Consider the following 10,563-nt stretch of genomic DNA (forward strand, 5'->3'; position numbering starts at 1 on the left):
TTAGTCCACCGTTAAAAATTTCACCATAGGATCATAGAAGCTACAGTTATGAATTATTTTATTTAATTACAGAAAATCATAGATCTAAAGCTACAGATAAAACTTTATACTAAAGAATATCATATTATATATTCACTGTGTAGATCTACTCACCCATTTTATTATTTTTCTGTGATTTACTATGATTTTTTCAAAGATTTAGCGAAAATAAATAAAAACGAAAAAGACAAAACTACCGCCACTGTAGCAAAACCATCGTCCAAAACCGCTTGGAGGTTATTTGACCAGTTTTAAAAAATTCATGATAGAAAATCTGGTTTTATAGTTTATGGTGAAGTAATCCGACCTATATATAGCCTGTTCGACAGGCCGTAAACGATCGTGGATTATTTACTGCTGGCTGGTTTGGTGTGAGAAAAAAATACTATTTAAACTTATAATCTACGATCGTATGCGAACAGCTTAGGCCTTGTTTAGTTGGCGAATTTTTTAGCGAAATGGTACTATAGCACTTTAGTTGTTATTTGACAATTAGTGTCCAATTATAATCTAATTAGACTTAAAAGATTCGTCTCGTGAATTTCATCTAAACTGTGTAATTAGTTTTATTTTTTATTTATATTTAATACTTTATACATGCGTCTAAAGATTCGATGTGACAAAGAATCTTGAAAATTTTTACAAAATTTTGGGAAGTAAACAGTACCCTATAGTCAGCGTTAGGTAGACCTTTTTGTTTATTGGAGCACGAGAGCGTCTAGCGTTATGTTCCGAGACTCCCGCTGGGCGCAAGGGCATATTCGTAATGTGGTCCCACGGGATAAATATCTTGCGGAGCGCGTCCCGAAAAGGAGAGAGAAAGACAGAAGAACAACCCTTCCGTGTCTGCGTCCAGTGTGTCCGCTCCTCCTCAACTCCTCAAGCGGTAGCGTGCGCGCGGGAGACGGAGATGGCGACTTCGGAGGCGGCGGCGGCGGCGGCGGCGACACCGGTGGCGCCGGCAGAGGGGTCGGTGATCGCGATCCACAGCCTGGACGAGTGGAGCATCCAGATCGAGGAGGCCAACAGCGCCAAGAAGCTGGTTTGTTTCTCTGCCTTTGTATTTCGCCTCTCCCCCCTCTGTGTGTCGCTGCAAGGAATCTGGCTAGATCAGTCCATGCCTACGCTCACTTAGAATCTGCTGGATGGATGGTGTGTTTGACTAGGTTGTCTTGGTCTGTGCCGATTTGTAGAATTTCGAACCGTTTGGTATGATTATTAGTGTATTATACCTGGTATATACGTTTGTTTTCGCCTACTTGTGGGCTTGAGGCTGAGTCTGTCCTTATTCAAATCGGATTGGGATTTGTTAGTTTGCATGATTTGGGAAGCGTGTTGGATCTGTTTTCCCCTTTTGTTGGTGCGTTAGGGGATATTTATAGAAGAAGGGTTTATGTTTAATCTCGTGTTCCCATTTTTGAATTTCATACTTCCGGTAGGTGAAATATGATGACAACTGATATACTAGGAGTTTAGCAGCAGGGTTGAAAAATGTAACATCCTTTGTGGAATTCGGCCCTCTTGTTTGAAGTTAGCATAATAAAAAGTGTGTAGCTCTGCATTGAAGGTTGATCCCAGTTTCAGCCTACTCATTCGTTCTTTGTAAGTAAAATACTTTTAGTATTATGGTTGATTTGCCGATGGCATATCTCCTTTTACAACTGCTGCAGTTTTATTATGTGTAGTGTGTCTATCCCAACATCCTTGGGACCGAAAGTCTTTGTTGTGTTGCTCCAGAAGTTCAGATTGGTATTCTTACAATTTTCTAATCTGCAGAGAATACTCGTCTTCTAATATCATCCCTTGTTTTTGTAATGCCGAAATACTGTTCTAGTTGAATTGTCTATGTATACTCATAAGATTGCGTGCAAACCATGATATCACATTGTCACTGCAATTACACATATCAGATGATTCATAGCATGTTATTCACTAGACCCCTAAACCATGATATTGTTTGTGAAATGGTGCGGCGTTGAGTTGAGAATTTGGTTGTTTTGGTAATTTTGATGTGACAAAATCATCACAATTTATAATGTAAGATCAGATAGGTTTATTTTTCAACACACTTCATATGCTTCTGCTCAACGCGTGCTTATTTATATACTTTTCCTTGTAATAATAGGTGGTGATTGACTTCACTGCCACATGGTGTCCACCATGCCGCGTGATAGCTCCAGTTTTTGCTGAACTGGCCAAGAAGCACCCAAGTGTTGTTTTCCTGAAAGTTGATGTTGATGAAATGAAGGTTGTTGAACTTTCTAACACTCTTTTCAGATTCTCATAATACAATATACTTTATAATTGCATCGTTTGTTATGATATCTATTTTCTAAGCAGACCATTGCTGAGCAATTCAATGTTGAGGCCATGCCAACATTCCTGTTCATGAAGGAGGGCGACGTCAAGGACAGGGTTGTCGGCGCAGCAAAGGAAGAGCTAGCAAAGAAGCTTCAACTGCAGATGGCCCAGTAGACCAGTAATGCTGTAATGAAGTAGTATTCGCCTAAATAAGAAGACGCCTCAACTCTGAGAGAACTAGTGCCTCTGTGATGGTACTTCGTATGAGAACTAGTGCCTCTGTGATGGTACTTCGTATGTAGTATTAACTCCTATCGTACTATGTTGTTTAGTTTCTGGATACTGGTAGCATAATGCCCTGCTTGATCCAGCTTGTGCTTTTCATACCATGTTTCCTCGTTCAGCTGAGGTGCTATAATGGTGAATCAGAGTCAATATCTTGGAAATTGCTTAACTATTAGTCGAGTTTTTGTTTTTTTTATGGTATTTGCCTAGCAGCCACTCAAGTTCTTGTTTAGCCACAATGCGTGGGTTCTTTCGGACCGTCTTCTCATGCCAGTATGCTTCTTCTCCCTGAGCACTCAAGTTTCCAGCTTTACGATCATGGTCTGGTATTGAGAACTGATATCTTCATGTTCATCTCCAAACCAATGTTGAATGGGATATATTCTTTTCTTCATCTGGTGCCATCTCATCGGTCCAAACTCGTGCTCTTGCAGAGAAGCAGAAAAGGCAATTTACCAGCCGCTGAGGATATCTGACAGGTTTAAGAGAGAAGAAAGGATTTTGATATCTTACAGGTTTCAGAGAGAAGAAAGGTTTCTTGAAACTTTGGGGGAGATTCTTATCTTGCAAGAAATGCCACCGCCACAAGCCATGACCATGAGACATGACTCATAAAAGAAGCCACCTCGGCATCTTGTAAATGGACAACAATTCCAATTCCATTCATTGCCGTTTCTTGCTGTTTTTTTCCTTCAATTCTCTTTCAGTTTCATCTTCTCCCTTCATGGATAAATGCGTTGGCTTTCCATGATCTGCTCCTGCCACTTCAAGAGCCCCCGCTGGTCAGGTCAGTGGATCCAGTCAGGCGAGCCCACGATGGAGGTAAGCCGGGCAGCCATACGCGGCATCCGGGAGAGCCTCAGCACGGTGCAGGGCAGCCTGCTGCGCCTGGAGGTGGTGGTGCTCCTGAGCGCGCTCATCCTCGCCGCCCTGGTGCTCTACGGCTCCGCGAACCGCCGGAGCAGCGACAAGCTGCTCCGCGGCGCCATGTGGATGGCCTACTCCATGTCCTACGTGGTTGTCTCCTACGCCGTGGGGATCATCCAGGACGGGCCCTTCCGCGGCGAGACGTTCGTGCTCTGGGCGGCCGCGCTGCTGCTCATCCAGGCGAGCGCGTACTCGGCGCCCGTGCACAGCCGCCGCGACGTGGACCAGCGCAAGAAGCTGCTGCTGCAGCACGTCCTCCAGACGTGCCTCGTGCTCTGGCTCATCATCAACGCCACCGGCCGCAACGCCAGCTACCGGGCCGCCATCTGGGCGTTCTGGGCGCTCAATGTGCTCAAGACGGCGGCCAAGATCGCCGAGATGATCGAGGCCAGCCGCCCCGACCTGTCCGTCAGGGTGGTCGCCGAGTACATGGCCGAGTACGTCGCCGACAGCGACCAGCAGCCTGCTGCTAACCCCGTCACCATGCAAGGGTACAAGTACATCTTCCACGGCGAGGAGGTGATGGAGCCGGTCATCCACACCGGCGGCCTCCGCGTCCGTGAAAACATGCTCTCCCAGAGCGCCGCCAAATCGGTCGTCACGATCGACCAAGTTTACCAGTGGATCGATCAGCAGCCGGACAGCGATGTCGAGAAGGACAGGGCCAAGGACTTCTGCCTCGCGTTCGCCCTGTTCAAGCTGCTGAAGCGCCGGTTCTACGGGTACGTTCCGGCGGAGGCCGGCTCGGAGAAGGCGCGCAGCCTCGTCCTGAACGGGCTCATCCACATGGGCACCACCGGCCCTGACGCCGCGTTCCGGGTCGTCGAGGCGGAGCTCGCCTTCCTCTACGACTTCTTCTACACCAGGAACATCGTGCTGGTGGGGGCCAAGACGTACATCTTCATCGCCGTCGCCGTGGCAGGACTGACCATGTGGACGGCGTTCTTCGGCACGCTCGGCCCCGGCTACCATCGCCTCCACATCGGCGTGCGCGACCTCGACCGCTCCGTCACCATGCTCGTCGTCGTGATCACCGCGGGGCTCGAGGTGTTCCAGGCGGTGGCCGGCTTCTCCTCCAACTGGAGGTACGTCAAGACCGTGTACCGCTGCGTGCGCGACGACCGGCCATGGTCAGGGCGGCGGCTGGGCCACCACCTGTGGTGGAAGCAGAGCATCACGCCGCCGGAGACCAGGTACTGGGAAGACAAGGTCGGCCAGTACGTGCTCCTGAAGCGGTTCAACCACCAGCCGTGCAACCTGCTCTCGTGGCTGACGCTCTACCTGGTAGAGCCGCGGCGGCAGGGCCAGAAGCGGGGCCGGAGGAAGCCGCTGCAGCCCGAGGTGAAGCGCGCCGTGCTCCTCTGGCTCAAGCAGAGCCATTGCCAGCTCAGCAATGGCGTCGTGACCCTGCGAAAGCACCATCTGCTGCCGCGTCTGGCATGGGCGTGCAGGCTTCCCAAGGTCACCGATCAGATCCTGGCGTGGCACGTGGTGACCACGAGCTGCGACTGGTCTTACAGTTTCAGTCCAGCTGGGCGCGCCGCAGTCGGTGACGAGCACCACCGGCTCGTCGCGAAGAAGCTGTCCAACTACTGCGCCTACCTGGTGGCCTTCGTGCCGGAGATGCTGCCGGACCCCAGCTACAACGCCGAGCAGATCTTCGACACGGCGGTGCAGCAGGCGCGGGACCACCTCGATGGCTGCAGGACGCAGAGCATCATAGTCGCCAGGCTAGAGGAGATAGAGGCCGCAGAGCGGCCGTACGTGCAGGAAAGTGGCACGTACGATAGAGCCGCCGGCGCCACCGTCATTGAGAGGGCGGCGGTGCTCTGGGGGCAGCTCAGGGCGGCCTTTGGCGGCGACGACGCGCGGCGGTGGGAAATGCTTGCCGAGTTCTGGACGGAGCTCGTGCTGTTCCTCGCGCCGTCGGACAACGTGGACATCCACGCCGAGATGCTCGGCGCCGGGGGCGAGTTCATGACGCAGCTGTGGGCGCTGCTGTCTCACGCCGGCGTCCTGGAGCGACCGCCGATCATGCAGAGGCAATGATGGAGTTATTATTAATAGGTTGGTTGACATTGACTGGAAAACCCGAAAAAAAATAGGAAAATCTGTCTTGCATCAAGTGCGAGCAAGAATGTTTATGCATGTTATTGTTTTTTTTCCCGATCGAAACAGGCGAGCTGCGGATTATATATTAAAAAAAAGATAAACTCAGACCGAGTAAAATAATAGAGGTAGCAACATGACTCCAATAATAAAAACAACAATAACTAACAGTATTAAACGGTTGCAATTCCAATTTTTGAAGGTAGTGGGAACCGTCTTGCCTGGCACTATGATAAAAAGGGGCTCTTCAGTGTTAGAAGCGCCTGTAGAGTCTGTAGAGATGACTTGCTTAGAAGGGCTATTTGGGGTGAAGCACAGGGCAGCAGCAGGAACCAACCCGATCCAATATGGGGCAAGATTTGGGACCTAAACTGTCCAAGCAAGATCAAGCACTTCATATGGCGATTTTCATATAATAGCCACCCCTACGATGCAACCTAGTTCGACAGGGTTTCAAAATAGATATTCAGATTGTTCGCTGGTTGGTTTCTGGACTGATAAGAGCATCTCCAAGAGTTTGGTATTTTTAACTTGGCAAATCTTGTGATTTGGCAACTCCCAAAAGATTTGGCAAGCTAAAAAAAGAACCCCTCTCCATGAGTCTCCTATTTTTAACTTGCCAAATTGAAAAAAGAAGCCCCCACAATCTATATTCCGCCCCCCCCCCCCCCCCCCCCCCCCCGCACGCAACTAACCCTTCCTGTTTTTCGCGCGAAGGACGCCGCCGCCGGTCTTTTCATCGTGCATGTTGCAGCCGAGCTTCCCCAGCCGGCCATCTCTTCCTCCCTGTCGGCCCTCTCCTCCACCCAGCCGGCCATTTTCGTCTTCCAAATCGGCCAGCAGATCTTTCCAGCCTCCCGCAGAAGCTTGAAGGCGTTCTTGATCCATCAACCGCCGGCCAGGAATCATGCCTTTCAAGAGATCCCTTGTACAGAGAGAATTGGATGATTCATCATCAGATGACGATGACTACGTGATATTCTCAGCTGCTCGGATTGTGCATACTTATTCCAATACCAAAAGGAGTCACGGTGGCTCTGTCCTTGGCCATAGAGTTATTTATCGTGATAGGGAAGGCGGCCACAACAGGATGTTTCAAGATTATTTGGCGGTTAATCCAACATACGGCCCTCAAATATTCTGTCGAAGGTTGTTGTTCTTTCACTTCAGAATGGTTAGTAGTACGTGTTTAATTATTATTCGTGTTGTTAAACTTCAGGTACAGGATGTCTAGGGAGCTATTTCTACGCATAATGAATGCTGTTGAAGCACACGATGATTACTTTGTGCAAAAAAGGAATGCGACCAATGTACTTGGATTGAGTTGCTTCCAAAAAGTCACTGCCGCATTTCGTATGCTCACTTATGGGATTCCAGCTGATGCTACAGATGAGTACGTTCGCATTGGCGAAAATACTGCACTTGAGAGCCTACGTAGGTTTGTTGCTGCAGTTGTTGATATTTTTGAAGATGAATACCTGAGATATCCCAATGAGACTGACACAACACGCTTAGTGGCATTCGGTGAGCAAAGAGGCTTTCCTAGAATGTTAGGGTCAATCGATTGTATGCATTGGGCGTGGAAGAACTGTCCAGTAGAAAAACAAGGTCAGTACAAGGGGCATGTGGACAAGCCCACTATGATTTTGGAGGCTATTGCTTCGAACGACCTTTGGATATGGCATGCCTTCTTTGGAATGCCTAGGTCTTATAATGACATCAATGTCCTTCACCGGTCTCCTTTGTTTGCAAACTTGGCGGAAGGTACAGCTCCACAGGTGAACTATACTGTTAATGGGAATGATTATACGATGGGTTATTATCTTGCAGATGGTATATACCCCTCATGGGCTACTTTAGTGAAATCCATCACTCTTCCTATGGGGAACAAGAGGCAATATTTTGCCAAAGCGCAAGAAGCAGCGAGGAAGGATGTCGAGAGAGCTTTTGGGGTTCTTCAATCTAGGTTCGCCATTGTTTGAGGACCAGCTCGCATTTGGGACACAGAGACAATAGGAATGATCATGAGGGCTTGTGTGATCATGCACAACATGATTGTTGAAGATGAAGGATTCGTGGACCCTGACAAGCGTTTCGATTACGGTGGTGAAAATGTGCAACCTGCTCATGGCCAGGCTACTCGTACACTTGATGAATTTATTGATGCACACAAAAGGATCAGAGACAAGGAAACACATGTGCAGTTGAAAGAAGACCTCATCGAACACCTTTGGAACCATTATCCTGATTTATATTAGCTACATAGTAATTTTATTTAATTGTGCTAGTGGGATCTAAAACTTAGACCAGTGGGATAGCTATCATCTTTAAGCCACACATTGACACATGAACGTTGGCGTCAGATGTGTTCATGTTCAGAACAGTCAATACTAAGCAGTTGTATAATTGTGCTAGTGGAGTCTTGAAACTCAAAGAACTATTAGCTATCTAGCTACATAGTAATTTTATTTAATTGTCAAATGAATTACATACTGATCCATAATGCTTCTGCTGAATCAAAAAAGGTTCTGCTGAATCAAAAAAACAAGCAAACTAAAGTTTAATAATTCCACAACTCAAATGACAAGAACTAAATTTAATTTGCCAAATGCCTAGCGACAATCTTCTGCTGCATCGTCTCGTAGTATTGACGCTGCAACGGGTTGAGGGAAGTAATGTCGATTGACATTATTTCTTTTTCTTGTTTAATCAAGTCAGCTTCAAATTTTTTCTTCATTTGACACTCGCTTCTTCTCTAGCTCAAGTGAAGCCATTAACCTCTCCTGTTTTGCCTTCTCTTTTTCCTTGTTGAAAGCCTCCTTCTTTGCCCACATCTTGTCCAATGCCTCCATGCAAGCTTCGCCACCTCCTCGCCTAAGAGCTTCTTTTGCCTTCTTTATCCCCTGTGGCCTTTTCCTTGCTTCGGTTTCTGGAGCAACAACCTCTGTGACTTCTTCATTGTTGGGGGCTTCTACATCCCTTGGCCTAGACACCTTGGTGGACTTCTGTTTTTTCTTGCTTGCTAGTTTCTCCAGCTCGGCAAGTTCAATCCTCTTGGCTTTCCACTTGTCTTCCTCCTTCAATATGTTCCAACAATGTGTAAGAGTAAATGACTTGTCCTTGTCTAATTCCTGGTACATCTTGGATGCTTGTGAAATTTGTACAGGGAATTTGTCAATGTATATATCATTTTCAAATAAACCAAATTTAAGTAAAAGATTCAACACATATTGTATACCTTGTCTTGGATAGTTGTTCCACTTTGATTCCTACGCTCAATCGCCTCATAGCAAGAACAATACTTGTTCACTTGAAACTAAATTGTCAGCCACCTATGCAAAATGGAACTCTCTGTCCTCAAAGCTGCAGTTTTCTTGTGTTTCTCAAAGAAAGCATGAACTCTACTCCAAAACGTGGAATGAGATTGATTTGCCCCGTTAATGAGATCTTTGCTAACGTTCAACCAGCCTGAGCATACAACTTCGTCTTCCTTACAATGAAATTTTTTTGTCCTCTTCGATCCCTTTGTACTGCGACTTGGCTGCACTTCCACATGAACTTCTTGAACTTCAGAAGGAAGGTCATGAATACTCGAGTGTCTTGTGTGATCGGAAAGTTGAGGTCGTCCAAACCAGCAACATCACCATCACCTCCATTTAGAAGAATGTCTGTCAAGAATCCATCTCCTTCCATTCCAATGAGTCTACAAAAAGAAAAGAAAAAATACAAATAAGAAAAATACAATCTGTAATAACTGGGTCAGAGTGGCCTTCTCTTTTTCCTTATCTCAAGGTCCTTAACCAATGAATCTGTAATATCTGTAATAACTGTAATACACATTGAATCTAGCTTTTTGGTTTTGTGGACAGATTACCTACATGTACAAAGAGTAAATTACAAGTCCTACATATACAAAGAATTTATGCTAATAGGCTTCTAGGGCCCATACCTCTGGGAATCGGTAAGCTGGCTAATCTGAAAACATTGTATCTAGGCAACAACCAGGTCAATGGTTCTTAGAATATAGAAAATTCCATCTATTCCATATCGATAATTTACATAACGGAACTCTATTCAACAGGAACAGGAGCTCAGTCAAATTCAACATGCAGTATAACTTAACAAAATGAACAGAGATCATACTGGAACATCGACGACAGGAATTAGAGGGAAGGTAGAGGGGAGATCGTACCTGACCCTAGCGAGCACCTCCCGGCGTCGATGATTGGGGCTTCACGCGAGAGAAGGATCCGAGAGCAACGATGATGGCTTCACACGGGAGAAGGAGGGGCGCGACCTGGCTTTGCGAGCGCGGGAGAAGGAGGGGCGCGACCTGGCTTCACGCGCACTGGAGAAGGAGGGGTGTGACCTGGCTTCGCGCGCGGGGGGGGGGGGGGGCGGCGCGATGGCTTCGCGCGCACGGGAGGAGCGGCGGCGGTGCGAGAAATCACGATGGCAACTGAGTGCGCGCGCGTATATTTGTGCGTGCGGAGGGGGAATTTGCCAAGTTGCTATTAATGCCAATTTGTTTTGCCAAACTGTTGGAGGCCATTTTTTCTTGTTTTGCCAAAATTATATGGATGCCAAGTTGAAATATCAAACTCTTGGAGATGCTCTAAGTCTGGCTGATGCTGGTTTGTTGTGAGAGAAAAATATTGTATCATGACTGATAAGCCCTGGCTGAAATCACCAAGCGAACATGCTGGTGTTGGTTTGATTGTCCCATATGTGGAAGGGAAGAGAAAGATGGAGCTCATTTATTTTTTAAATGCAAGTTGGCTAGAACCATGGGGTAGTTGCTTTCACTTGAAGGGGGTAGGGTGGTGCTAGCTGCTCTAAACGCACATAGTAGTCTGTTCATTTATTGGTTTCAGCCAAGGCTTATCAGCCAGTCAATAGTGT

The 10,563-nt window shown here is 47.2% G+C and overlaps 1 protein-coding gene and 3 pseudogenes across 1 annotated transcript; 3 read left to right on the top strand and 1 right to left on the bottom strand.

Moving 5' to 3' along the window:
• Positions 1-844: 844 nt before the first annotated feature.
• LOC136512089 (thioredoxin H-type-like) lies at positions 845-2,794 on the top strand. The gene is made up of 3 exons (XM_066506086.1): positions 845-1,081; positions 2,165-2,287; positions 2,380-2,794. The coding sequence occupies exons 1-3, from the start codon at positions 950-952 to the stop codon at positions 2,512-2,514; spliced, it is 390 nt and encodes a 129-aa protein (XP_066362183.1). The 5' UTR covers positions 845-949; the 3' UTR covers positions 2,515-2,794.
• A 132-nt stretch (positions 2,795-2,926) lies between these two features.
• Positions 2,927-7,059, top strand: LOC136512085 (uncharacterized; annotated as a pseudogene).
• A 280-nt stretch (positions 7,060-7,339) lies between these two features.
• LOC136512086 (uncharacterized) lies at positions 7,340-8,129 on the top strand (annotated as a pseudogene).
• On the bottom strand, positions 7,670-8,882 carry LOC136512088 (uncharacterized; annotated as a pseudogene).
• Positions 8,883-10,563: the final 1,681 nt, after the last annotated feature.

This window comes from Miscanthus floridulus, chromosome 16 (assembly GCF_019320115.1).
Source record: "Miscanthus floridulus cultivar M001 chromosome 16, ASM1932011v1, whole genome shotgun sequence".
In the NCBI taxonomy this organism is placed as follows: Eukaryota; Viridiplantae; Streptophyta; class Magnoliopsida; order Poales; family Poaceae; genus Miscanthus; species Miscanthus floridulus.